General features: G+C 37.6%; 10 protein-coding genes across 12 annotated transcripts; 2 read left to right on the forward strand and 8 right to left on the reverse strand.

Annotated features, from left to right (window-relative positions):
• Window positions 1–78: 78 nt before the first annotated feature.
• Window positions 79–1,231, forward strand: LOC6578768 (protein late bloomer). The gene is made up of 4 exons (XM_002004638.4): window positions 79–188; window positions 247–420; window positions 483–833; window positions 904–1,231. Exons 1-4 carry the CDS (start codon window positions 93–95, stop codon window positions 1,057–1,059), a joined length of 777 nt encoding a protein of 258 aa, XP_002004674.2. The 5' UTR covers window positions 79–92; the 3' UTR covers window positions 1,060–1,231.
• Window positions 1,069–3,086, reverse strand: LOC6578769. Of its 2 annotated transcripts, none has more exons than XM_002004639.4 (5): window positions 2,655–3,086; window positions 1,717–1,899; window positions 1,503–1,658; window positions 1,249–1,443; window positions 1,069–1,187 (listed from the first exon to the last, which is right to left on the reverse strand). In XM_002004639.4, the coding sequence occupies exons 1-5, from the start codon at window positions 2,712–2,714 to the stop codon at window positions 1,116–1,118; spliced, it is 666 nt and encodes a 221-aa protein (XP_002004675.1). In that variant the 5' UTR covers window positions 2,715–3,086; the 3' UTR covers window positions 1,069–1,115. The 2 variants fall into 2 exon arrangements, with proteins under 2 accessions (XP_002004675.1, XP_043866534.1); XM_044010599.1 differs by lacking the exon at window positions 2,655–3,086 and adding an exon at window positions 2,029–2,254.
• A 155-nt stretch (window positions 3,087–3,241) lies between these two features.
• Window positions 3,242–4,822, reverse strand: LOC6578770 (protein late bloomer). Its single transcript, XM_002004640.4, has 5 exons — window positions 4,533–4,822; window positions 4,295–4,468; window positions 4,087–4,242; window positions 3,837–4,031; window positions 3,242–3,469 (listed from the first exon to the last, which is right to left on the reverse strand). Exons 1-5 carry the CDS (start codon window positions 4,590–4,592, stop codon window positions 3,398–3,400), a joined length of 657 nt encoding a protein of 218 aa, XP_002004676.1. The 5' UTR covers window positions 4,593–4,822; the 3' UTR covers window positions 3,242–3,397.
• Window positions 4,823–5,449: 627 nt separating this feature from the next.
• On the forward strand, window positions 5,450–6,592 carry LOC6578771 (ATPase H(+)-transporting accessory protein 2). Its single transcript, XM_032729967.2, has one exon. It carries the CDS (start codon window positions 5,524–5,526, stop codon window positions 6,481–6,483), a length of 960 nt encoding a protein of 319 aa, XP_032585858.1. The 5' UTR covers window positions 5,450–5,523; the 3' UTR covers window positions 6,484–6,592.
• Window positions 6,593–7,365: 773 nt separating this feature from the next.
• Window positions 7,366–10,172, reverse strand: LOC6578772 (protein late bloomer). The gene is made up of 5 exons (XM_002004642.4): window positions 10,030–10,172; window positions 9,667–9,752; window positions 8,054–8,212; window positions 7,644–7,979; window positions 7,366–7,557 (listed from the first exon to the last, which is right to left on the reverse strand). Exons 2-5 carry the CDS (start codon window positions 9,724–9,726, stop codon window positions 7,486–7,488), a joined length of 627 nt encoding a protein of 208 aa, XP_002004678.1. The 5' UTR covers window positions 9,727–9,752; window positions 10,030–10,172; the 3' UTR covers window positions 7,366–7,485.
• A 1,214-nt stretch (window positions 10,173–11,386) lies between these two features.
• Window positions 11,387–13,400, reverse strand: LOC6578773 (23 kDa integral membrane protein). The gene is made up of 5 exons (XM_002004643.4): window positions 13,155–13,400; window positions 12,186–12,344; window positions 11,942–12,097; window positions 11,674–11,880; window positions 11,387–11,612 (listed from the first exon to the last, which is right to left on the reverse strand). Exons 1-5 carry the CDS (start codon window positions 13,212–13,214, stop codon window positions 11,541–11,543), a joined length of 654 nt encoding a protein of 217 aa, XP_002004679.1. The 5' UTR covers window positions 13,215–13,400; the 3' UTR covers window positions 11,387–11,540.
• Window positions 13,401–13,973: 573 nt separating this feature from the next.
• On the reverse strand, window positions 13,974–15,857 carry LOC6578774 (protein late bloomer). The gene is made up of 5 exons (XM_002004644.4): window positions 15,728–15,857; window positions 14,744–14,902; window positions 14,498–14,659; window positions 14,234–14,428; window positions 13,974–14,168 (listed from the first exon to the last, which is right to left on the reverse strand). Exons 1-5 carry the CDS (start codon window positions 15,785–15,787, stop codon window positions 14,091–14,093), a joined length of 654 nt encoding a protein of 217 aa, XP_002004680.1. The 5' UTR covers window positions 15,788–15,857; the 3' UTR covers window positions 13,974–14,090.
• Window positions 15,858–16,921: 1,064 nt separating this feature from the next.
• LOC6578775 (23 kDa integral membrane protein) lies at window positions 16,922–19,072 on the reverse strand. 2 transcript variants are annotated; one of them, XM_044010575.1, is made up of 5 exons: window positions 18,868–19,072; window positions 18,667–18,751; window positions 17,590–17,751; window positions 17,164–17,529; window positions 16,922–17,102 (listed from the first exon to the last, which is right to left on the reverse strand). In XM_044010575.1, the coding sequence occupies exons 2-5, from the start codon at window positions 18,730–18,732 to the stop codon at window positions 17,013–17,015; spliced, it is 684 nt and encodes a 227-aa protein (XP_043866510.1). In that variant the 5' UTR covers window positions 18,733–18,751; window positions 18,868–19,072; the 3' UTR covers window positions 16,922–17,012. The 2 variants fall into 2 exon arrangements, with proteins under 2 accessions (XP_043866510.1, XP_002004681.1); XM_002004645.4 differs by having other exon boundaries at window positions 18,872–19,071.
• An 870-nt stretch (window positions 19,073–19,942) lies between these two features.
• LOC6578776 (tetraspanin-9) lies at window positions 19,943–21,729 on the reverse strand. Its single transcript, XM_002004646.4, has 5 exons — window positions 21,325–21,729; window positions 21,213–21,253; window positions 20,563–20,698; window positions 20,137–20,499; window positions 19,943–20,063 (listed from the first exon to the last, which is right to left on the reverse strand). Exons 1-5 carry the CDS (start codon window positions 21,382–21,384, stop codon window positions 19,983–19,985), a joined length of 681 nt encoding a protein of 226 aa, XP_002004682.1. The 5' UTR covers window positions 21,385–21,729; the 3' UTR covers window positions 19,943–19,982.
• A 398-nt stretch (window positions 21,730–22,127) lies between these two features.
• LOC6578777 (protein late bloomer) lies at window positions 22,128–24,369 on the reverse strand. Its single transcript, XM_002004647.4, has 5 exons — window positions 24,052–24,369; window positions 23,126–23,314; window positions 22,904–23,062; window positions 22,637–22,834; window positions 22,128–22,416 (listed from the first exon to the last, which is right to left on the reverse strand). The coding sequence occupies exons 1-5, from the start codon at window positions 24,109–24,111 to the stop codon at window positions 22,339–22,341; spliced, it is 684 nt and encodes a 227-aa protein (XP_002004683.1). The 5' UTR covers window positions 24,112–24,369; the 3' UTR covers window positions 22,128–22,338.
• Window positions 24,370–25,388: the final 1,019 nt, after the last annotated feature.

The raw sequence follows: 25,388 nt of genomic DNA on the forward strand, positions 1-25,388 counted from the left end.
AAATTGTCACTGTGTGCTATCTTCACCTTTTATATTATAATCGTATATGTATATAGTCAACATAGATTAAGAGCCTCTGCATCTGCTTTAAAATGAAAGCAACTGCTGCAGATTGCCGCATTCGCAAGATGATCTGCTGCTACACCACAATTAAGTACACTGGACTCTTGTCCAATTTGCTGTATATGGTGAGCTTGCACTTTGCATCTGTTGGCTATAAATTATTAATTAATTATTCTCTTACAGCTGCTGGCCATTGGCGTAATGGCTGCCGGTGGATTGGGTCTGCAGATGGCGCAACCAAACACGCCGGAGCATACGTACTTTGTGGAAAGTCTGGTGCTCGGGGCTACGATCTGCACCATAATTATATTTGGCTGCTATGGCCTGGTCAGTGATTTGCTTAGTGTGAATATAATTGTGAGTTGAAATGATTTATGTATAAATCGGAATAATATATGCTAATCTGCTTCACTTTTAAGTTTACCGGCTTCATTTTGATCGTGCTCGGACTGGAGTATTTGCAGCTGCATAACTATCAGCCGCACAGTCGCTATAAAAACACCTCGCAGCAGCTGGAGCTGCTGACGGTCTGGCACAAATTGGAGAAGCAGCCGGAGCTTATGCAGCAGTATGAGCAGCAGCATCATTGCTGCGGCTACAATAATGCCAGCGACTACAAGGCTATGCAGTTGCCCATACCCAAAAGTTGTTATCAGCCTGGCAGCGATGAGCTGCTTTTTACACGCGGCTGTCAAGCGACATTGAAGCATGGCCGCAGCCGTATCGAGCAGCGCGATAAGCTCTTCATGTGGTGCATCATTGGCCTTGAGGTAAAGACCAGTCACAGCGACCAGTTCACTGACCTTCAATGACAATAACAAATTACTTGTATGCACACAGATTTTCATACTGGTGCAGACGATTGTGTTGAGCGGGCTGCTTTATAAGCTGAGACGGCGCGAGCGACTCGCACGACAGCAGGTGCCGCCAGGTGTGCGCCGCGAGCCGCGCGCCAATCATGTGGGCTCCCGTACCCAGCTGCTGGACAATGTTTGAGCTTCAACATCATATCAAATAAGTCGTTTATTGTATTATATAAAGAATCGTAAGTTCTAGTAGGTGTAGCGACGCGGCTTGTTGGTCAGCTGACAGCACAGCGTAATGCCCAAAATAATGCCGATAATCTTCAAAAGAGAAATACATATTAGAGAGAATAATCTACAATTTATACTATGCATAGCTCACTTCATAGCCAATCAGTCCACAGTGCACCCACTTCTCAAAGCGATAGATTGAGAGATGAGCACGCTTCACGGCCGACATGCAACCCTCTGTATAGGGATAGAGCGCATGCACACCGTCGACGGTATGGAAACAGCTCTGAGGCGCACGCATGGTGCTCGTGTAATCGGAGAAGCCCTTGTTGCCGCAGCATTCATACTGGAGAAACACAGATATTAGATTTATGTAAATCTAATCCAAATTATGTAAATTCTTACCCTCTGCTCCAGTTGATGCATAGCACCGGAATGCGACAGCTCCTTCAGCCAAATGCCCATGACAAACTCCTCTGTGGTATTCACGTGTCTGGCCTCATTGTAATGCATCAGTCGATAAATGTGCGCGCCTATCAAGCACACCAAGAAGACCAAGTGCTGAGTATAATAAATATGTTAATTCAGTTCATTTTTATAATTCCTCTATCAAACGCACCACCACCAGCACCTTGATGGAGCCGAGAAAAGCGCCCGAGCAGCCGATCACTGCAGCCAGGATGAGGGTTCCAGCCATGGTCAGCTGCCTGATCTTCTCGAAGTCAATGTGAGTTGCAGAGCCCTCGTCCAGTTTGTAGATCAGCTCGTAGACGCCGGCTAAGGCAGCCAGGCTGCCAATTATCTAAGAACATAAGAGAAGAAATTAATGATCAAAATAAAAATCATGTGAATTAATAACGCGTCATAAAATAAAAAGAAAAACACAAATATAAAAATCAAAATCAAGCCAAAAAAATTAATGAGCAAATACAATGAAAATGTTCGCTGTCTTTATGTCAGGCCAAAATAAAAGCAAATATTAACGCATGGAATTACTGGCGGCTTTATTTTTAAATGCCCAGCGAGACACAGTCACACACACACACACAATACACACACGCACTCATCAGCTCTCGCACACAGATATACTAAGTGCGAAAAATATAGCAATAATTAAAAATAAGTAAAGTGACAACTTGTCTGGGCGCAATGGAAGCAAGAGATTTGTTTGATGCCAAATTAGCTGTATATAAAGTAAAGGCTAAATATATGCATATATATATATATATATATATATATATATATATAAGCAATAATTAAAAGTAAAGTGATTGTTAACTAAATGAGCTTAATTATAAATAGCTTCTATAGCTTCTGTCCAGCTTCATCGTACATATTACTTATACGCACAGTGTCGCTTAACGAGCATATTACTCATACGCAGTGTGCGTCAAGCGGCAAACTACTTGTTAATGGAAAAACTTGAGAACAATTTGTATAAATGCTAATGAGCCTACATATGTCAGCATAGCGTTTATTCACACACATATGTTTCCATTAATATGTGGAGAAAAATAACTAAAAAAGTATTAATTAAATGAAAAGCACAGAACTCACCAAAGTAAATGTATTGAACACCACGGCCGTCCATTGCAGACACACCTGCAATGTGGGCATTGTTGGCAGCGGCAACTAAAATTCTTTTGAAATATATGCTAAAATATGCTCGCTCTTTATTTATTTCTCTGTACTTTTTATATGTTTTCAAATAATTGTTTTATGGCCGTCGTCGCGCTGTATGTTGAATCTCCAATCCGTACGAAGACGCGCGCGCTTCTGTTAAGGCTTTTTCGGTTGCCACGAGAACTCAACTCGTTCAGTTTGAAGAAGAAATGCGAAATGTTTACAAAAGCGTTGAGTGGTTGCCGCACGGTCGGTTTTTCTTTTTTGCTATAATTTTTTTTTCTCATTCTTTTTGGTCGTTACTCAAGAGACACATCCCCAGCAGCTGTCCCGCCCAAGTCCCGCAGCGAGACGTTCGCAAGTTTCCCATGTATTTTTATATGCGTCTTTATAGGCAGGCTATATATCTATCTACTTAGACGCATCTATTCAGCTATGCTGTCTATATCTATAAGTAGTTTTGGAATATACAACACAACTACAACAACTATTCGAGAAAGCAAAGAAAAGAAAACACAATATACAAATTTATAGACCATTTAATTGGATCGTATCAATTGAGTTTCGTTTCATTTCGTTTCGCACGATATTTGTATATTGTAAAATGCCAACACTTAAGGATGCTACGTTTAAGTTTTCAACTGCATTATGAGCTAATGGCCAATTGGGAAACCTTTTCAAAAACGCTCACGTCGCTGTTTATTGCGCACGGTGATGCCCAAGTGGGTGGCTGCGCCCAAAGCGCCAAGCTGGAAAAGATGGAAGACAGAAGGTAAAATGATTTAATATTCAAGCTACAGGCCTTCACTTCCATGTGGAGAATAATTAATACACTAACAAATTTAGAGAGCCAAGAAAATATGAAATTAACCATAAAATGATTTAAGAGTCGAGAAAGGAGCAAAGCTATGATCTCTCCTATGAATATATCTACTCGACTATAATATAATAGAAAATAAAATACTTTCCCCAACCTTACTTAAGAATCTACTTGACATATTCCCTAGCCAACATACTCTTGCATATAAACATACAAAATATTTTATAAAATCTATTCTTAACCCTTCTAAGCTAGCCATAAATTATTCAACCGAATTGATGTTAAGGTCAACTTGCCTCTAGCGCGAAGAGCAGCCATTTGCTGATCAGCCCGTAGATGAGATTATCAGTGGCATGCGATTGCACAGCCTCCAAGCAGCCGTTGCCATAGAGTTTACTCTGCAGTCTCTCCTTGTCCTCATAGCAGCTGAGTGGAAAGCCAACACCTTGAAGGATGTAGTCCTGAGGGCCACTCTGGCCGCAACATGTGTACTGTCAAAGGAAAGGATAAAGAACTGATTTTCCGAATTTCTGTAATCCAACTCACCTTCTGCTCGATAAATGCAATGCGCTCCTTGCTGCGACGCTGATCCGCCCATAGAGCCAGGAAATCTGTGCGGGATCGTTCCACGTAGTCCGTGACGTGAGCTGCGACAATTATATAGACTTGCAAGCCAATCAATATCAGCATACAGCTGACGAACTGTCAGAAGAAAGTATTAGGTGATATTCGATAACAAGTTCTCCCCACTCACGCTCCAAATGAGGCTCAGGGAGAGCCGTGCGCCAGCAAAGCAACCTAGAAACGAGCTCAGCACCACAAACGTGCCCACAAAGATTTGCACCACAATTGCGACGTGCTGAAAAGTGCCCGCCGAAACGTTGTTCAGCTCATAAACGGAGAACGCAATGAAGGCGATGCCAACTAGCTGAAAATTAACTGGGCAATTAATGCGGACACAGAGCATATATATAAATATGACGTATACGCACCGTTAATAACACATTTAAAACAATGAGCAGGACCTTCAGACAACCCTCGCGACTGGCCATGTTCACAAAACCAAAATCAATCGATAGTGCGTTCAATTTCCTTCAGAGCTTCTGCTTCTAATACAAATAATAAACACGCTCCAGCTCCAGCCCTTTAGCCGTACAGGTTGAATTGCGACTAAGCGACGCGCATTTAATTTTTGAAATTGTGGCGCCCCCTCCAAAAAAGAAAAAAGGCCACCAGCCCAGACAATAAGGCGAAACGACAGTCTGACATTCAGCTAGCTTTTTGCTATTGGTGGCTTCTACCAAGAAATCAACGTTCAAGTGCTACCTCGCACTGTGTTGTGCTTGCAATACCCTGTAAATGGGACGATGGGTAAATGCTTGAAGTAATCATTATGTTATTTATTTATTTATTTTTATTTATTTATTTATTTTATTTTTTTTTTTTGCATTGGCATTATGTTTTTAATTACATTTAAATTTTACAAATTAAAAAAAAAATTAAAATTAAAGGATGAGGAATATTTTAATAATCTCATTTGAATTTTAAATATTCTCTTTTTTAGTTTTAAGTATTTACTTACTTTCAGCGTAGAGTATCTCTTAGTCAAATATTCTTAATTGGTTACCATAATACTTGTTGTGCCATTAATGTGCTTGTGTATGTGTGTCTCTTGGCGGTCATAACATTTGTGGGTGGTATGATGTCACGACGATGCCGACAAAAGCTTTTGCCCACAGAAAAGGAGCTTTTGTCCTATATATATAATATATATATGATACGTATATATGTATATATACATAAACATTCATTGATAAATTGCGCAGCACAAAAGCTACGTGATACGTTGATAAGGCAAAGGACATCAATAATAATGAAGTAAACAGAGTAGGCTTTCATTTGTGTAAGTTAAATCAGTCTCTATCTGGTAGCACAGTCTCTGAACTTTCTCAAATAAGAGAAGCTATAATTAAAATACCTAAAATGTTATTGAATTTTCTAACTCTTTTCTTGTTCAGTGCTGGCATACGAGCGGATGGCGAGCTTAGAGTCTTGCACACTCCTCCATCAGCGGATTGGATTGGCGGGGATCAACTCGATAGCTTCTACTTGAGCGATGTGCTGCTGGCCACTCAAGGGCATACTACGAGTGGCAATAGTAATTGGAGCGGCTTGGTCATTGCGAATCCCTTTGATTTGGGTGCCACTTCTACAATACTGGTGCATATCCAAGGTATTTATAGGCTAGAACCATTGGAAACCTTGAAGGTTTATGATCTATTGAATTCGGAAACTCTGAAGTCCATGGACAATTTCATTGGCGAACTTGATCCAAGGACCGTATATGATTTAAATTTCACTAACCATACTCTCGGTGTAGCGAAGTATAAGCACTACTTTGGAAATAACACTGTGCCCATGGCGGAGCCCATGCAGCACTTCAAGCCTGCTGAGTATGAGACGCATCGAAAGTTCCTTGAGGAAGTTGGCTATATGCATGCCGTCAGTGAGAACTTGACTCACTTGTTACAGCCATCGCAGGTGATCGTCATACGCATCTCATTGCGGACCATTGTCAAGACCAACAATTATAGTCTGGTGTTAGAGGCCAAACATATTATCAATCAAGCTATTTCTCGTCTACTGAGTGCGGCCCGGCTCATTCGCAAATCGCTGCTCTTTGTGCAGACTACAGATAGAGAGATGATCGCAGACATATCCGGGCGTGTTACGAAGTCGGGCAATAATACAAATCCATTTAAAAAGCTTCCAGATCGCGATTTTCCGATCATATTCAACATTATTTTGTGGTTCTCTCTGTCGATGGCCTTGGCCCTGGCCATCGTTTGCTATGTAGTTGCCACTATAGACCCGGGCTATGATTCGGTTATCTATCGTGTGAGTCGTAAATTAGTATATCGGTCGAACAAAAAGAAAATCTAAAGCTGTAAATATTCCCTATTGTAATAAATACCGCAATAATTGCTTGGGTATTTCCATATAAATAATTCAATATTTAAAAATAATAATAAATTTCAGCCTATTCCATTAAGCATTTCTCTTCATATTATTAAGTGAAAAAATGCAAACGATCCATAGTTTTTTTTTTTTTTTTAATTGACAGAAAGTTCAATCATTTTGGCATTCCCTGAGTCACATGCCTTGTTTATCAATTAGCCAGCCCTCGTTTTTGGCCAAGGCGCATGCCAAAATGAAGAAGCCAAAACATAAATACGACAAATGCGTACAGTTTTATATATATATTATAGTATATATATTTACATGCTCATATACAAACATATAGATTTACATATGGTATGAGGCAGGCGGATGAGCAACAAGTTGTCTGCCTCTGCCAGCGCATATTTTCTTTCGTATTTCTTGCTTCATTTTGGCCATGAAAATGTGACGTCGCTCTATTTTTACCATTCATAACAAAGCTCTAGGCTTTTTGCTCATAGAAATTTTACTGGAGAATGGGCTCGCACCACGTGTATTTGTGGCTGAATAAAAAAGACGAGCAATAAAAAAAATGTGTGGAAAAATGTTAATGAAACTTGATGCCATTTTAATTAGTGATATTAGCCAGATTGAAATAATTTCTTACAAACCCAATTATTTTTTATTTCATACCATAGAAATACTTTATCTTTGTAGAACACATACATATATAGTTTTATTTGCTTTGTTTTTAAATAATTAAATTAAATTATAAATAAATAAAATTGATTTAATTACTTAGCTTAGGTTGCAGCAGTTGTAGTAAAATTTTAAGCTTATGAATTTTAGGCATATATAGTTATTATAATTATTATTATATTTTTGGTAAATATTTATGCTCGAATATCCAGAGCACAAATCAAATACTTAATTATCCTTTGGCCCAGTGGGCGCGGCTAGAGTTTAGCCCCGTTTTTGTACTAGTCATTCAGCTACAGTTGGCCATTAAAATTGCAAGCGGCGCTGCTTGTTACGGAAACTGATGGCCAGGAAAACGGCTATAACAAAGCACAGCAACTGCAGATGGGGCATGGAAAAACAGTTCACACAGTCATTAGAAAATTCAATTAAAAATTTATATTGCAATAGGGATCGATAGTTACCTCAAAGGCCACGAGCACCCAGGAGACTATAATGAAGCGTAGCTTGTCGCTTTCGTAGCGACTCTGCAGCTTCTCGATGCAGCCCTCGACATACAGATGCTCCGGCTTCTGATCCAGATCGATATAGCAGCTGGGCGGTATCAATTGGCGCAGATGGACATAGTCTTGGGCGCTGCTCTTGCCGCAGCACTCGTACTTCTGCTGCAATCCGTCCATGTTGTTGGCCTGCCAAGCCAGCTCCACTGTGGTCTGGGCGCTCTTCACCTCAAACTGATGCACAAACATTATGGTGCTCACAATTTGCGGTATGGCCAGCAGCAGCAAGAAGACGGCGCTCTGAAAACGAACAAAGCAAGTTACTCACTCTCCCTCCCGCTCTCTCCTGCTAATTAGCCGGTTCAATAACCTACCGCTGCGGTCAAGCAAACCGATTCGCGTACTGCCGCATATATGCCCAGAAAGGCGAACAGCAAAATTATCGCACATGCCACGTAGGCGGCGATAACGAATTCCTCGCTCTCCGTATCTGCATAGAACGCTATCCAGCCAATAGCACCCACTGCCAGGAACTGTAAGACAAACGGAAATTCAACTGGAAATTCTCACGAGTCATTTGCATGATAATATATATATGAGATAAATGTATATAGATATACATATATATTATGACTTATATGATGACAAGGTCCAAGTGCACATGAAATGAATCGAAATCGAAACGCTGCAGCACTTTAATTGAGGTTTTTCTAAATTATATATATGAGTGCATCGCATATAGAGATAGAGATGCCATATATGTGTAACATAGAACCGCAAAGCGCGACACTCGAGTGATTTGTATACCCTAGTCAAGAGAGGATATTAAAATATTGTTACGATGTACATTAAAGTAAAATAGCTGAGAGTTCATATATTCAAGCAGAAAGTGCATGTAATTGCAATAAAAATAAAATGCATTTTAGTGAACTTCCGGTAAATCAGAAATATTTTTCTTGGCTAATATGATGAGCTTAGCTGCCTCTTAAATAAATAATTGCTAAAGGGTATTTCATCTTCTACAGCTTCTGCTTTATTTCGTTCTCTATAGTAATTGGTTGCTTGATTAATTTATATACCCCAACAAATAGTGAATATATATCACATACACAATATCAAGTGGGTATATTAAAGGTATATGTCTTGACTAAGAATACACTTATTTAAAATTTCAATCGAGTATCTAATCATTGACAGTTGCTGCTCCCTTTTACTTTTCTATCAATATCATTTGAGGGCTGTTGTTGTTGTTGTTTGCGCGAAACACACCCCGTAATCCAATTGGAGGGTTGAGAACTGAGCCAGCCTGGATTCGGATAACGCTGTATATAGGTCAAACTACAAATAAGTAGTGGGTCATGACATCATCCGGCACCAGCCAGAAAGAAATTGTGGTGCAATTGTGGCAAACAGGCGTCTACATACATTTTCCGCCAGCACACAATACTCGACTTCAAAACAAAACAAAAGCTGCAAGTGTAAACAGTGCTAGCCATGGTAACAACAAGGGGTTGGCTAGGCAGCAGGAAGGAGGCGTTGTGTGTGCTGGCCAAAGACCTGTCGACGACGTGGCTAAAGTGTGTGAAACTGACAAATGACAAAATATGTATTAAAAATACAACATGGCCAGATATAAGTGGCTCAGCGACAGCATTGAGGCCATGTGCACGGGAATTTTCGTGCAGGCGAGCATCTTGCAGAGCTACTATCTGAGTAAATAATAGATATATAGTACTATAATATATATTCTAACAAATGTTTGACCAAAACTGATTTCATTTCGCTTTCGTTCTGCTTGCACATGACATCATGCCTGCAAGTGGCTTATTTCCTTTTCTGATTCTAATTCGAATGCATCAGTGAACTAATAAATGTCATTGAGATGTACATAAATTACATATCATACAGATGCGTCTGTGTCTGTATTCGTATATTTGCATAATTCACTCAGCTATATATATATTTAAAAAATAAAATAAAATCTTACCGCCAAAATGGCATTCAGCACGATTGAGGTAATCTTTACGCTGGTTGTGGCGCAGCCCATTTTTTTAAAGATTTAAGTTTGACAGGCTGAAAATTAAAAATAAAATATCGTTAAAATATCGCAACACTATTATTATTCTAGAATATTTTCAAACATAAAGAGTATATTTTTAATACACAATATGAACTATAGGAAAACATAAAAATTCAATATGATTTTTTTTTTGCTTAATTTTCCACTCTGTCAATGAAATTATTCTCTTTGTGTTTATTCCAATTGCTGATTGCACTTAATTAGCTCGCCCATTAGCATATGAAATTGTTCTCATTGTTTCACATATCACAGCACATAAACTTTCTTAACCTCTTGACTTCGAAATCAACAAAGCGCGCTTGTTTATTTTCGAAACAACAAATAAATTCTCCTTTTTTGTTTCGTTTAGTATATATTTTGTTTTAAATCCGTCTGTCGCGTTCAGCGTTTGCTTGCAAACTGAACACGAATAAAAATGTTCGTTATTTTCCACATTCAAAATGCTTTGCACACCCACACACAAACACACTCACACACACACATGCGCAGCAGCAGCAGGCCCGCATGAAATGTGAAGAGAGAGCGTCAATGCGCTCGCGCAGATGAGCACTGATTGCTGTGACGTCACTCTCAAGCACTCATTCAATCAGTTTATCAAGTACAACAATATATACACACGTATAAGAACAACCCGTTTTGCTTCGATTCATGCAGCATTCTTTTGGGCATGCTAGCTAAGTAGAGCTTCGTAAGCTAAAGAGCTCCGCCCTATGGAGATGTGCCAGAGTAGAATAAAGTTGTGGGAACTAAATATCCAAAGGGAATACAATAGAGTAATCGGAAGTAGTTATTCAGATGGAGTAGAGTACTGTAATCGGAATTAGTTATCCAGAGTGAGTAGTGTGAGGTGCAGTAGTCGACATTATCCAGAGCAAGTTAGATAGAGTCTGGAGTGGTTATCCGGTAGGAGTAGGGTAGAGTAGATTATTCGAGAGTAGTTATCCTGATGGAATAGAGCAATAGTCGGAAGTAGTTATACAGAGAAAACAGAGTAGTGTAGAGTATCAGTTATCCAGAAGGAACAGAGAGGAACTAGGCCAGAGAGAGAAAGCTATACACTAGTCAGTTACCTCTTGCTAGATGTCCAGTAGTTGATAAGCAATAAGAAATGTTGAATATAAGGCTCTTATACGCGATTCTCATATATTTAACTATGGTTTTGATATTTTCAGAATAATGTATAGATATGTGGATATGTACATGATTGTATATGAGTATACATGTATCTGTACATGTTTGTAAGTATATACTCGTAGGTATGTCAATATGACCGCAAATCTGATTAGAAACCTTCGTTCATTTGCTCCAAACAGATATCATGATTCAATAAGTCACAAACCATATTCCCTCACTCTCTCCCCTTCTCCATCCCTCTTCCTTTCTAACTCATTTGTCGTATTTACTGTCATATTTGGGAATAAAGCCATGCCAGCTGTTTTCTCGCTACTTGGCATGAAAACTCCATCAAGCGTGTCGTCATTGGAGCTTCATGCTTTTCTTTTATTTGATTATTTTTTGTTTTTGTTTTTTTCTCTTTTGCTTTTTACCCCCACGTTTCGATTGGTTTGCCTAATTGATTGGAAGCGCTTGGACGTTGCTTGATATGTTGAAAATGAAATCAAGTGAATTTGTTTATTCGAGTTTAGTTAATATTTTATTCATTGGGTTGCTTGGCAAGTGAACACATGGCGCAAAGCTGATGAAGAAGGTACATTGGTGACGCTTATACTTGAGGTGCTACGAGTACGATTCGTTTGACTACTATAACTAATCAGGCACGATTAGTAGTTATAGCGGCGTCTGCGATTCGAATAGTGTATGGCAAGAATGATGGCCAATCCGAGTATCACCAGCTGAAAGAAAACAAAATTATTATACTCAACGCGCACAAAGAGGGGCGGCTGAAGCACATACATCGAAGCCCAGCAGGCCCCATTCACAGTATCGCGATGTGGTCGCCTCATCGGCGAAGGCGAGCTCCACTTTGGCCAGACAGCCATCTGGATAGACGTTCAATGGATTCAGGCAATTGTTGAACTTACAACAACTAGACGGCACTGTATTATTTCTACGACCGATGGGAATATAATCAGCAGCTCCATAGCGTCCACAGCATGAGTACTGCGAGAAATGAATTCGGCACATAAATTGTCAAGCTCTTGCAAGAAAATCAAACACTTACTGTCTTTTGTATCAGATCCATGCTGCCCGGCCTAGTCAACTCCTGCTGCCAATGGTCCTCAACCGTCTTAATGGCATACTTCTTGAATACATCGCGCGTATTGAAGAAGATGAAGACGCCGATCAGCACGAGCAGCACTAACAACAGGGAAACATACTATGAAATGGCGGGAAATAAAGAACAAAATATATAAATATTGTTATCGATTATATGTCATACATATGTATATCTATTGAGCACTTACGGTCCAGAGCATGCGCGACGATTCCCTGATGGCCCCAAAGCAGCCAAACATTGATATCAGCAAGATAATGCCGCCGAGCACAATTATGCCGATGGCATATTGCTGTGGCATGGCACCCCAGCCAAGGCAGCCAAATACTATGACCAATATGCCAAGTATCTGGGAATGGGAAATATGTATAATTAGAAAGGAAAACCTAGTAACAAAATAATTATGAAAGATAAAAGCTAAGTGAATCATAAGTGACTCATTGGCGCATAGTAAAACGCCCCCAGTTCAAAACTAAAGCTAACATTATTTTAAAATTTGTATACAATTCTAATTATTATTGAGATTCAGGCTTTACATCATCGTGTGCATGAGATAATAAGGTATTGAAGCTGATGTCATGAGATATGAGAGCATATTTTGTATAACGACAAATTGGTCGCATTTGAGAGGCTAAACAAAAATCGTTGGCCGCTTTCATCGCCAGGTGTTGACGTCGGTGTCGTTTGCTTCGTTTTCTAATCCGGTTTCTATTTTGTATGTTTTTTAATTATTATACTAAATCTGAAGGCATGACGTCGCCGTTGTCGCTGAGTGCTTGTTAACAAAGAAGCTTTCCGAAGCGGCTCAAGGAATGCAAAAAAGAGCCACAGACAATAGACACAACTCACTCGCACACACACACACACACACATACTGTCACTCGCATACACACATCGACGCTCGGCTGAGCGCTAGAAATCATGCATGTATGTGTCTCTTTTAGACCAACAATAATAATAGTCTGCGAACTAGCACGCATATACAAGATGATATCATCTGGCCTTTAGGTAAAGCCACAAAAGGTTTTTTCCTTTGCGAAACAAATTTTTGCCAATATGGTATGCTAAATACACAGCAAGTGCATTTGTCTATTTTCTAATTCTCAATACGCACCACATGTTTCGCTTCGAAAACTTTTCAAAAATTTACACAACTTACCGCCCATAATGCGTTGAAGAGAAACAAGGAGTATTTTATGGTGCCCGTAGCGCAGCCCATGATTGCAAATAATCGGAAATGTGTTACGGAAAATTGAAAGCAATTATTGTAAACAAATCTGAGCTGATTAGCGGCACGTGCAACAGTTAGTCTAGACTAAAACTGGGCAATATTTATTTGAATTTTTTATTCCCAAGCAGAATGTTGAGAACTGCGAGCGTAGACGGTCACGAGCGAACTAAAACTCAAAAACTCAAACTGAAACTGAAACTGAGGCCGAGGCTGGTGCTAGTGCTGGCGCTGTTGCTGATGCCGAGCATGGAGCACCGCTGAGCACCACTGAGCACCACAGTGCAAACAAAAACACAGTAAACAAACACGAAAAGCAAAAGCAAAAAAAGCCAAAATCAAAAGTCAATTTATGAGAGTGTGTGCGTGTGTGTGCGCTCGTGTGTGTGTTTGTATACCAAAGCCCCAGCGTTGTCGGAAGCCAAGCAAACAAATAAACAAGAAAACAAACAGACAGCCGGGCGGTCTGACCCAGCCGAAGAGCCGAACGAGCTCCAAAGTAGTGCACTCCACAATTGGGTCTATGGTAAATAGTAGAGAGGAAAATGCGAAAGAGAACCACTGAGAAATTGAGAGAGTGAGAAAGAGAGAGCGACGATCAGCAACTCTTAGAAACTAATGCGATTATCGAACACATTGCGTCATGAATGGAGCGTGAGTATATTTGAGATCAATGAGATGAATGACGACAGAGCTCGGAGCTCTGTGTGCTCGGCTCAAGAACAAATGATTAAAACCAATTACACAAACTATCGGGGTTTGAGAGCTTACACAATTTATTTGTAAGTGTCTGAAAATAATATTGACAAATCGTAAAAATGCAATTCGAAATATTTGATATTGATATTGATATTGATATTTGTTTCCTCAATAATGATAGGTATATCGCCGTCGTTCCTTGCGGAAGCGTTGCACCAAATAAAATGTACAGAAGCACAGCAAAGCCTGTGGAAGATAACAAGCAAATTAATATTGATAATATATCCATGGAGAAAAGAAGATAAATTTACCGTTATAGCAAACGAACCCCATTTACTGTTATTAGCATAACTAAAGAACCGAAGGAACTCATCGGCAGCTGCGTTGACACAGCCCGTCGTGAAGTAGGGTATATTGGTTTTGCCATCGGGATAGCAGCTGTCTGGTAGCGTGGTGCGACCTATGCTCACATAATCTTCGGGTCCATTGCGGCCACAGCATTCATACTTCAAATGTAAATTATTCAAATAGTTATTCAATTATTGACTCATTCATTCATTGGCTATGCAACCCACCGTCCGCTGTATTTTGTCCATGGCACCACGCTCAACCATCTCCTGTTTCCATTTCACGTCTACATCTTCGACCGCAAAGCGTTTGATATACTCCTCATCGAAGCTGTTGCCGAACAAGCCAAACAATTGCACAATCAGCAATGCCAACAAGATGAAACCATACTGCGGCGTTAAAACATTTTACATAGAATCAATTGGCTGTTTGTTTTGCTTTGTTTTTGTTTTTTGTTTATCAAGTTCACTCACCGTTGTGGTCATGCAAACACTCTCCTGACAGATGCCACAACAGCCGATAATAGACGAAGCAAACAGCACCACACCAATCACATACAAATAGATAATATATGCAGTCGGTGCCTGGCTGAGACTCATCGTGGCTATTCCAATTATCAACAGGCCAAAGAACTGTGCAGTTAAAATACAAGCTCATTATGAATATATATTATACTTAATATTTAAATAATATACTTAAATATATACTTCAATATTTAAATTTTAGTTAGTTATTAAATTTCTATACATTTTTAGTTTTTTCTTCTTCTTTTCATTTGGAGGCTATATGATATGAAATCCGTATCTAGTCAACCTAAATTCAAATTTTCTTAGACATCAGCTCAGATGCAAAAAGATAATAAAAGAAAGATCTGGAATATAAATATGCATTTACATTGAATATGTATATACAAATGTATATGTATAAATATTTCTGGCAAATAATATGTGCTCAAAATTGCTAAGACTTTGTATTTAATTACAAAACCTAAATGGCTAGGCTGTTAGTGCTCATCACATTTATTTATGTACGTATATCTTTATATCTGTATATGTATATCTTTACATACATATAAACTACATCAATACCTTATACATTTCATTACAAAGATTTTATATTCCTAGCAAGTGCTTAAACAAATATACGTCAGAGTCTGGAATAATAAGATTTGTATATAGTCTATAAGTGGTACATGCTTAAGTATGTATGTATGTATATATGAAAGCATTTATCTACATATATTTATATAAAAGCGAACACACACAAACACCTGCTTCCATCTATTCTGTATATTGTTTGGCCAAAAACCGGCTATAAATTGACAATTCTAATATATAGTCGAACACACAGTGCAATACTCATGATATATATGTATATCCATACGCAAATGTATATCTCTCGATTGGCAAAATTTAAATTGGTAATTTCACGTTACTCCCTAGCTTCGCCAAACTTACCGCGTAGACCGTGTTGAGTATGTTTAAGAAACACTTAAAACAACCGGAAGTACAACCCATATTGACTACCGAAATTCGTAGCGTTTGCTAAAACTATTATATAATATAGACACAACCGATCGTATCGGCGTCGACTGCCTGACTGATGGCCAAAGAAACAACAGCAAAATTATATTTGGATCTTCGCTTATTGAAACAGTGTTGTCGAGCTACTGGAATTTCGGATTTGTATACAATATTAAAAATTCATAAAAATGTATTTTAATGTATAATATGCAATATGGTACTTAAATATATATTATATATGTGCATATGTATATTCGAGATCAAATTGGTGAGCTGAGATGATATAGCGTCAGCTCTTTAGTCGAAACCCAATCAACTTCTTTCACTCAGAGAGCGAGCATCGAACATAACTCAGTGAAAGGTCGTGAGCCGAGTTCGACTCGAGTGAACCTCTGTCCCCTATATAAGACGAGCCTGCTGCAGCACTTCCTCAGTCGTCTTTCTAACCTCCTGCTGGTCGGTCGCAGTGAAGTGCAGTGCTGTGCAGTCTTCTTCTGTGTATTTGGTAAATATTTAATAATATTAACTAGAGCAATTAGAATAATATTGTTAAATAATAAGAATAGTTATTAAGATAATGATAGTAATAATTAGATCAATAAATATGATGTTTGTGATGATGATTATGATAATTATATATTAATGAAATAATTTGTGTTATCATGATTATAATTATGATATTGATCATAATGTCAATAATTTGTATAATTATGATGTTTATTGTTTAAATAATCATAAATGGCCATTTTTATACTGCCTCTTGTAAATAATCGTTAAGGCAACAATTATTACGATATTGCATTAAATATTAAATATTAAAATGATAATGATCATTATAATTGGGTTTTACTTAAGATATGTATGATCAGTATGGTATTGTAGATTTTAAAATAATGTATACAACTTAATTGATATTTATTTAAGATAATGATAGTAATAACCATTAGCATAATGATCATAATCAGTATATAGATAATAGTATTATAATAATTATATTAATTAAAATTAATTATGATAATTATGTTCTTGCTACATTGTCTGAGTGCCATTGAAAAACTTTTAATCCTCATCATAATCATCATGTTCTTCTCGACATCTACAGTTAAAATGACATTTTTGCTAATGATATTATTTATTTAATTCATTTATTTTGGCATAGCCATGGATCGCTCGTATTACAACTAATTAAATTTCACTTAAAACAGACCGGATCATATGTTTAATCCTCATTAATGGGTGCCTCGTCGTCCTTGATTTTCAATAGCTTACGAGCCTTGCCCATGAAATAGGCAAAGAGTAGACTTAAAAACTGTAAATGTAAAAATTTTAATTAATATTCATATATATACATATTTGACTTATTAAATCACCTCCAGTGCCAAAATCACAATGGCTGCGTAATAATTGAGCTCAGCCTGGAATTGTAGGCTTTGGGCGGCTTTGATCACACAGCCCTCCTCAAACATGTGCGAAGTCACGGTGCAATCGAAGCCATGGCAGCAGCTGGCTGGCAATGCGCCGCCGTCCTCTTTGCCCAGATAGTCCTGTGGTCCATCAAGTCCGCAGCAGCGGAACAGACTATGTATGGGCTGCATTGTATCATTCTGCGTGGACTTCTCTCCGAAGAGTCGCTTAATTCGCTCATCAAAGTTCAGCAACAGCTGGGTCTTCATGCTCGAGAAGATGAAGAAATACGTGGTCAGCACAACGATAGTAAAAATGCTAAACATAATATACTAGAAAAAAAGATATCATATAAGTTAAGGCCAATTAAGGTAGCTAATTGAGGCACTTACATAATTGGAAAACCTATACGACTCTTTGAGCGCCACATAAATGCCCAGAAAGGAGACAGCAAAAATTAAAGCGCCACAAAGAGCAGCTGAATAACCGCCGTAGACAGACGCGGCGGATCCCCAGGTGACAACGCCACAAGAGAAGAACAAGATATTAAAGCCCTGTAAATAATACGATTTATTAGACATTTGTTAAACACAATTAAAAGCAGTTACACTTGGTTTGAGACTTAGTGGAATGCTTCACATTTAAGAAGAGAAAATAAAGAAAATAGAAAATACTTAATATACCATAATTCTTAATCTGAAGTTGACTGAGCGCTAAGAAAGATATAGTCTAAGAAATAAGATGAAAAATAAAATGATAGTGCTGAAATTGAATAGCACAAGGAACAAGCGGTTAAACATATTGTTAAAGGGTAATCAATGGTAACAAATGCCACAAAAGCATGACAGAAATTAAAATAAAGAAGAGAAAAACACAAATAGAATAAAAATAAAAAAGAAGATCAAAGTAATCCAACACTATTCCAAGACCTTAGAGCCTTCCACTTACAGCCCAGTGAAATGTTTACGTATAGAAAGTAAAGAAGAATTGAAAGAACTCATAATATTCTAAAAGCATTTACATTCGAAATATAAATGTGTGAATATGAGTGAGCAAACATACATAGACATTGAAACGGGCATTTTCAATTTATAAATATTGCCATTTGGCTGTCATAAATAGATTTACAGCTATATAAGTTTGGGCATGTATTGCCGGCTGTGGCTCGCAATTATGCAAATATTGCGCCGCATTGCGTATACCACATGTATGTCAAAAGAAAAGAATAACCAAAAACAAATAATGAGTGCAAATGCTTAACGTAAACATTCAGCAAAATAATTAAAAAGCATTTGATTGCCGAGTGCCGACAGCTGTTTAGAGATCTCTGAAACATTCACGAAAATATCGATTTATTCCTTGCATTTGCGGAAATTAGCTTGGCTTGGCTTTTCTTGGCTACACGGTGTCTACGCGTTCGATATAATCGGGTCAGACAACGGCCTTCGGTTAGTTGGTCAACGACTTACCGATATCAAAATGCATGTTGTGAACAGCGCATATTTCCAGGGTGTGATGGCAAATGACTTCTCCATGGCTGCCAGCAATGAGGAACTATAAAGCGACAGTGGGACAAAAGAAAACGTTTTAATTGAACACGGGGGAAACCATTTGCCGCAAACACACAGCACACTCTTCGCACTTCCCTCTATGTACTACGCACTACGCACTTACGACTGATTTCTCACTAGCTGCAATTGAATAGATGCCGCCGTACACTCAGCTATTTATTTATGCGCCTGTATGACAATGACAGTGAACCCAGTTGCCTATGCTGCGACGCTGGGGGGCATTATTGACGCGCCTCCAATTGAAGCCAAATACGGACCTCGCTGCCGCGCTTATAGCCCGAACGTTGCCAATCGACTGACGTCTGACATGGTTTCGAGCTTCAACGAATTTTTTTTCTTGTTTTCTTTTCTTTTTGTCGCAACGTTCAGCGCAGGCGCTTAAACAATACAGGGTGTGCCATTGCAGAGTTTGTCAAAATATTTAACAATTGCCATGGTATTTCAATTGTACCCAAATTACAGATTTAGGTAATTGTTTGGGATATAATATAATTTTAGTCACTTGTCAGTTTGCATATCCCAATATAATATCAAGAGTCACGCCTATATATGTAATATACTACTATATTTAGGTATTCATACATATCTAGGGCATAAATTTGCGAACTATTGATAGAATACCACTAGAAGTGCCAAGCGGGTAATATCTGCTAGTTCTAGCTATAGCCAAATTGAAGACGATTTAAAGGAAAATGCTTGAAATAATGAAAACTAAATAAGATTTAAAGAATTAATTAACATAATTTGACATTTAATTGTGCAATTTGGGTTTGTTTGCCAATTATATATATTTGATATAATTTAATAGCTATAAAGTTGAAAGTCAAGAGTATACTCAAAAGTATATTTAGTAGCATTATATGGTATAAATATAAATATTTGTTATACAGAATATTATATTGTATATATTGATATATTTGTATATTATTTATACACATTCAAGCATGAGCATGATAGTGGTATATGAGCTCAACTAAATATAATCTTAATTTTGTAGCATGCAAAATTCGAGGGCATTGATAACGTATTGCATACCACAGAGCAAAAGAAATTACTTATGTGAAATGGCAAAAAAAAATTAAGAATTTTTGTGCATTGTAGTAAAATGGTTTTAATGGTATTGAAACAAATAAATATTAGTTGTTTTTTTTTTTTTTTTTTTTTTCATTTTAAAAAATTAAAAATAATACTTAAGGCTTAGTGTTAAATTACGTCTACATCCAAACGGAGTTGCTGCGGCGTCCTTGATTCTTCAGCCCCGTCAACAGCATCCAGCCTAGGAAAGCGCCAGCAGCCTGTAAAAGTTGCAATATATTAATATGTATATTATATATCGCAATATTTATGTTATATATATTCTCGTAATACCTCGCCTATTATTAGCAGCCAGCAAACAATCTTAAAGACCAATAGCCTGTCATCCAAATACTCTACAAACTGCGACTTGCAGCCCACTTTGTACACACTGGACGGACTGACGCACTTGAGCTCTGGACAACAGGTTCTGGGCACCGCGTGATGGATGACGGCGTAGTCTCCGGAGTTATTGACACCGCAACAGTGTAGCCAGGTCTCGTAATAGGCCAAGGCACCAGTTTCATTGCGTTCGGCATCCCAGAGCTTATCGAAGCCCTCATTTATGCTGCCCGAAAGACCGTCCTGGGTGCCGTGCGAGACCATGCTGAGGAACAGCAGCTGAGTGAGTATCAGCAGCACCACAGCCAATATGTACTGTATTTAGTAAACATAATACATTAACTAACCATATCAAGTTCCACGTGAAGTTGCACTTACGACGAGCAGACCTCTGGAGTATTCGCGTGCTGCAACCAAACATCCCGTGATCGCAATGATGACTATAACTACGCCCAGACCAATGATCAAGCCACCAGCCACATTCTCGCCAATGCTCACCGAAGTTACATATATTCTGCAAAGATAAGGCAATAAATTTGATAAGATTAAATTTTAATATATTATATATATAAATATATGCATAAGATTGTCTCTGACTGATTCCCATAGTTTAATAGTTGCTGCTATTCAAATATTTAACTATGTATCTATGAATTTCTTTATCTAGCCATTATTTAGTATATATAGATAAATACATTAATATGTATAAAATATGTATAATAAATAATGACTTTCATTATAAACATTAACTACCTATAAACATCCATATTAACATCTATTCTTATATCTTTTTGAAAAATAGATAAAACTTGATATTTACAATTTTTATACATGTTTAGTGAAAGCTTCCAACTTATTTGTAAAGCTCCAATTGAATTGCTCATAGTACAGAAATGCACAGTTTCTATAGAATTAGACTTGCATTCAATTGGCATTAATCACGAACTCAATTTAAATCAACTATTTGCTGGGAGAATTGTTAAAAATTTGCTGAAACTCTGTTCTTTACTCCATATATATTTACTTACAGAAAGAATATGCCAAAACCAATCAGCACCAGACCGAGTACCTGCAAAAATTAAGAACAGGTGCGCATCAAATAAAAGTTTGTTTCTATTCTCATTTTCATTTTCCTCTTACCGTATACACAAAGTTCAGCAGCAGCAGCAGATGCTTCACTGTAGTCTCCGATAGGCCCATCTTATTGTTGTTGTTATTGTTGCAATGATGCAGCTAGCAAAAGGAAGAGCTGACGAGGCGGCAGCAGTTGTCACACTGACTAACCGACCAAACGTCTAATCGACTGGCAGGCTGACTAGCTCAGGTGAGCTATTCAAAGCAGCCAAGTGAAATAAAACTAAAATATCAGTCAGAATGCATTAAGTAGGTATTACGTATATGGCAATAGCCAGTTTTGGTTAAGGTGAGCGCGCGTATGATGATTACGAATACGTTGAGAATATATATATATATATATATATAGATAAATGAATATATATATTTATGCGACGGCTGCAAGCCAAATCTCTGACCGTAGCCTTTCAGTGCCGTACAACAACTGAAACATTTTACATTTTGTTTTTATTTTTTGTTGTTTTTAAAAGTGCGAGTATATGGCGAATAGAACAGCTTTTCACTCAACCATTGATCTATGTATAACGAGAAAATCGAGAGTCGCCCACATGGCTGCTCATATTGGGAAAGGCGAAGGCGCTTCTCCGCGATTGTGTGTACAAAAGTATCTGTATCTGTATTGTAGTCGTATCTGTATCTATATGTGTGTTATTTTTCTCTTCCATTTTATCTGTTGGCTTGCCCATTGAATCCTACTCATTTTGAAATTCATAGCTGTGTGTTTATATTATTTATCTGGCAGTCAACAAGAAATTAGTCAGTAACAACAGGTTTTATTATGGTTTTTGTATATATATACATCATATAGGTATATTTTATTTATATTTATTTTTATGACGTGGGAGTTTCTGAATTTTACAACGCATGTCGATGCTCTGTCATTGATATTTTTATCAATGAATATAGTAAAACATCTCTCTTCGTTTTTCTAACTGTACTAAATTACAAATCACAATGACACAATGGCTAAGCATAATTATAATACGTCTACAGTGGGACAATAATAATCAACCGAAAAACTTAATTATAGAAACGCACGCGATCTCGATGATTTCGTATGCTATCCACCAAATAACAGGTGGCCACAGAGCCCATAAACTGCAGGTGGAAAAAGTTGGATATAAAAAAATATTAATTAGCATTTGTAAGGGTAAAAAAATGAGGGAATTAAGCTATTTGTGAATGTACGTATAGCATAATGCTATGCTATTATATTCAAAATATAATGTGTTTTTTTTTTTTTTAATAAACGGGCGCTAAGAGCTATATTTGTGTTACAGATTGTAAATCTTTGTAATATCAAATGCGTGGTACGCACCTCAGTCGGTATTAGAAACCAGCTGATCGTATGAAAAGTAGCTGTTCTTCCGTTAACATACAGCTTGAACTTCTGCTCACAGCCGTCCATGAAAAGATTCATTGGATTTGTGCAGTCACGCTCCAGGCAACAGCTAGCTGGCAGATTACGATCCAATAGAATATAATCCTCGGGACTGTTGCGACCACAGCACTGCAGCTATTGAACAAATATTAGATTTAGCATATATGTATATCCGCAGCTAATCTGTAAACAAATAGTACTCACCCATTCCTCGTAAATGTTCAACGTGCTGTTGAGTCTCTGCTGTGGATCCCACAGATCATCGAAGCCCTGCTTCAAGCTGCTCGGCAAGGTGTCCCGGCTGGCCGCAATACTAAACATGATAAACTGTATGATCAGCAGCACAATCAATAGTACTGCATACTATAAAGGATAAGGAAGACTATAATCACATAGCTATATCTCAAAAACTTATTTATCACTTACACTAATTAGCAACCTCTTGCACTCCTTGATCAGGGCGACAGTGCCAAATACGCTGGCTATTATAACGACTATGCCTAAGAGTATGCACAATGTGGAAGCCAAATTCTCGCCGTGATCAACGAAATTTAGCTGCTCTGCAATGCTGTCCAGCAACCAGGCCCCATACCAGATCAACAAACAGCCGTTCAGCTATTCAAGAGGGAATTTTATTTGGATTAAATAGTGGAATTTTTCTAGTCAATGTCAACAGATTTCTAAATGATAGGGATTTTATTTTTGGATGCTCAGCTCAGAGGAATTTATTATGATACTATTATTTAGATTAACATATTGTATTATGAATTTGGTTACTATTTAAAGTTGCGGATAATATTTGTGTTTTACTGATCTTATTTATTAAAAGTAAATGAAAACCATAATCTTTTACTCTATAATAAATATTTAAAATAAATAAGTATATATCATTGTAATAAAAACTCTTCTATTTGGTATGTATATTATATAAGTTTATATGATTTATTGTTCACTTTTTTGTACATCATCAATATGTTCGTAGATAGTGATCCACCAATAAATATGTACGAGAATTGGTTTTCACATTGTTTATGTTAGCTACATAACATAGTTATTTATAAAGTAAATAAATTAATATTCAGTTCACACTTAGCAACAAATCATAACTTAATACCAATTTATCGGCAATCCATTTAATTCCATTCAAATGTTATCAATTTATTTTATTTCCGTTGTAGCAACAATGTTTCATTCTTTGTTTTGAGCATGTTTTTTATTGTAAACACTAATCGTAGACTGAGTGTAAAACAATTTTCAAGAGAATTGGCAAACGTCAGATGTTAAAAATGTTGCGTTTGTCGTATTTCGTTGACGTTTTCGGTATTTGGAACAGGGTTGATTGTTTAACTTACAGCATAAATCAAATTGATGACACAGAGTATGTAACGCAGCAGACGTGTAGTGCAGTACATTGTTTTTGCTATGAGCTGTGGCTACTAATAAAACATGACACGCGCGACGACGATTTGCTCACATATAATTAGCTGTGCCGAATAATGTTTCACGCACCAAAACCGAACAGAACAAAAACTACACCGAGAGCACTTTGTTTGTGCTGCGCACCTTGAGCATCGGCAATGGTCGCACGGCTAATACTCGGGGCAAGCGATTCATAATCTGAATTTTGTTTGGCCGCATCTGGCGACGTCGCTGTCAGTTGAACGATTAACCCACAGTTCTATGCGGCAGTCGACGGACGACGATGCAATAGCCAAAAACAAAATCATCATATACAAAACCCCACTGAGAATTGTCGTATATATATATATTTATATATACATATAGATATACTTATGTACACATATCTATCTATAAACATAAAGTCAATATCAAAAGAAAACTCAACTGAACACAAATGATGAAAATTAGCGTAAAGGCGCCCACGCGCCGACAGATGAATAGAGAGATACAGGGGGAACGTATGTATATAGGCATGCATGCCAGACAACTGACTAACGGAAACTGCGGGCTGCCAGCACGGGGGCCCAGTGTTTGGCCAGAAACAATGATGTCAACAAACCAAATTTGAGCTAAGAACTAAATATATCAACTATTTTAGCATTGAAATTGCCCTTCAATGCAGCGGGTGGCCAACAGGTATGAACACATAAATAACAAGCTTAGTTGATCGGCTGATTCTACATGCCAAATAAGGTTCTGGAGTTAAACTGTTAGCTAGAGCTGCAGACAAACTAACCGAGAATGAGGCTCGATCAAAGCAAGCATTATATGGGGTATATTCAAGTCGTCTACTCTCAACAGATATACTCTAGCTGTAGTTTAACATGATTCATTAGAAAGAACATTTACAGGCTGTCTGTTATACGACTACATTTTATAGACTTTAAATAGCTTATTAGAGCATTATGCAATATATTATCTAAACACCTCATAAGAATTACATAAGCAACAATTCAGTTCCTCTCAATCAATATTAAATCAGTTTATATACTACTAACTTTTAAGAACCGTAAAAAATACTTACAATGAACACAAATAAAATATTCAGGTTTCCTTCTAGTTCCATTGTTTTATATAGTATGGTTGTTTTATAGTCCAATTCCACAAAAATCTATAGCAAAGAAACGATGCTTTATATAGCTATAGGGTATCTGGAATTTGCCCACCTGATTCTCTACTTGTTGTCAAAACACTTTATTCTGTTTGATTTAGTAGGAATTTATTTTAA

This window comes from Drosophila mojavensis, unplaced genomic scaffold, assembly GCF_018153725.1.
Source record: "Drosophila mojavensis isolate 15081-1352.22 unplaced genomic scaffold, ASM1815372v1 contig_80, whole genome shotgun sequence".
NCBI classification, from domain to species: domain Eukaryota; kingdom Metazoa; phylum Arthropoda; class Insecta; order Diptera; family Drosophilidae; genus Drosophila; species Drosophila mojavensis.

Coding starts and splice junctions, on each gene's coding strand:
- LOC6578768 (XM_002004638.4), top strand. CDS start 93: ATGAAAGCAACTGCTGCAGATTGCCGCATTCGCAAGATGATCTGCTGC. Junction 421..482: donor TGCTTAGTGTGAATATAATT/GTGAGTTGAAAT, acceptor TTCACTTTTAAG/TTTACCGGCTTCATTTTGAT. Junction 834..903: donor GGTGCATCATTGGCCTTGAG/GTAAAGACCAGT, acceptor GTATGCACACAG/ATTTTCATACTGGTGCAGAC.
- LOC6578769 (XM_002004639.4), bottom strand. CDS start 2,714: ATGCCCACATTGCAGGTGTGTCTGCAATGGACGGCCGTGGTGTTCAAT. Junction 1,659..1,716: donor CCATCAAGGTGCTGGTGGTG/GTGCGTTTGATA, acceptor TATTATACTCAG/CACTTGGTCTTCTTGGTGTG. Junction 1,444..1,502: donor TGCATCAACTGGAGCAGAGG/GTAAGAATTTAC, acceptor GTGTTTCTCCAG/TATGAATGCTGCGGCAACAA.
- LOC6578770 (XM_002004640.4), bottom strand. CDS start 4,592: ATGGCCAGTCGCGAGGGTTGTCTGAAGGTCCTGCTCATTGTTTTAAAT. Junction 4,469..4,532: donor TTTTAAATGTGTTATTAACG/GTGCGTATACGT, acceptor GTTAATTTTCAG/CTAGTTGGCATCGCCTTCAT. Junction 4,032..4,086: donor TTGCATTTATCGAGCAGAAG/GTGAGTTGGATT, acceptor TTCCTTTGACAG/TACACATGTTGCGGCCAGAG.
- LOC6578771 (XM_032729967.2), top strand. CDS start 5,524: ATGTTATTGAATTTTCTAACTCTTTTCTTGTTCAGTGCTGGCATACGA.
- LOC6578772 (XM_002004642.4), bottom strand. CDS start 9,726: ATGGGCTGCGCCACAACCAGCGTAAAGATTACCTCAATCGTGCTGAAT. Junction 8,213..9,666: donor TGCTGAATGCCATTTTGGCG/GTAAGATTTTAT, acceptor TTTGTCTTACAG/TTCCTGGCAGTGGGTGCTAT. Junction 7,980..8,053: donor CGGTTTGCTTGACCGCAGCG/GTAGGTTATTGA, acceptor GTTCGTTTTCAG/AGCGCCGTCTTCTTGCTGCT.
- LOC6578773 (XM_002004643.4), bottom strand. CDS start 13,214: ATGGGCTGCGCTACGGGCACCATAAAATACTCCTTGTTTCTCTTCAAC. Junction 12,098..12,185: donor CGTCGCGCATGCTCTGGACC/GTAAGTGCTCAA, acceptor GCCATTTCATAG/TATGTTTCCCTGTTGTTAGT. Junction 11,613..11,673: donor GGGGCCTGCTGGGCTTCGAT/GTATGTGCTTCA, acceptor GTTTTCTTTCAG/CTGGTGATACTCGGATTGGC.
- LOC6578774 (XM_002004644.4), bottom strand. CDS start 15,787: ATGGGTTGTACTTCCGGTTGTTTTAAGTGTTTCTTAAACATACTCAAC. Junction 14,903..15,727: donor TACTCAACACGGTCTACGCG/GTAAGTTTGGCG, acceptor TTAACTGCACAG/TTCTTTGGCCTGTTGATAAT. Junction 14,660..14,743: donor GTGTTTGCATGACCACAACG/GTGAGTGAACTT, acceptor TTAACGCCGCAG/TATGGTTTCATCTTGTTGGC.
- LOC6578775 (XM_044010575.1), bottom strand. CDS start 18,732: ATGGAGAAGTCATTTGCCATCACACCCTGGAAATATGCGCTGTTCACA. Junction 17,530..17,589: donor CGTATAGGTTTTCCAATTAT/GTAAGTGCCTCA, acceptor CTTTTTTTCTAG/TATATTATGTTTAGCATTTT. Junction 17,103..17,163: donor TTGTGATTTTGGCACTGGAG/GTGATTTAATAA, acceptor TTACATTTACAG/TTTTTAAGTCTACTCTTTGC.
- LOC6578776 (XM_002004646.4), bottom strand. CDS start 21,384: ATGGGCCTATCGGAGACTACAGTGAAGCATCTGCTGCTGCTGCTGAAC. Junction 20,699..21,212: donor GGTTTTGGCATATTCTTTCT/GTAAGTAAATAT, acceptor TTATCTTTGCAG/AATATATGTAACTTCGGTGA. Junction 20,500..20,562: donor ACTCCAGAGGTCTGCTCGTC/GTAAGTGCAACT, acceptor TACTAAATACAG/TACATATTGGCTGTGGTGCT.
- LOC6578777 (XM_002004647.4), bottom strand. CDS start 24,111: ATGTACTGCACTACACGTCTGCTGCGTTACATACTCTGTGTCATCAAT. Junction 23,315..24,051: donor TCATCAATTTGATTTATGCT/GTAAGTTAAACA, acceptor CCTCTTGAATAG/CTGAACGGCTGTTTGTTGAT. Junction 23,063..23,125: donor GCAAGAGGTTGCTAATTAGT/GTAAGTGATAAA, acceptor TATCCTTTATAG/TATGCAGTACTATTGATTGT.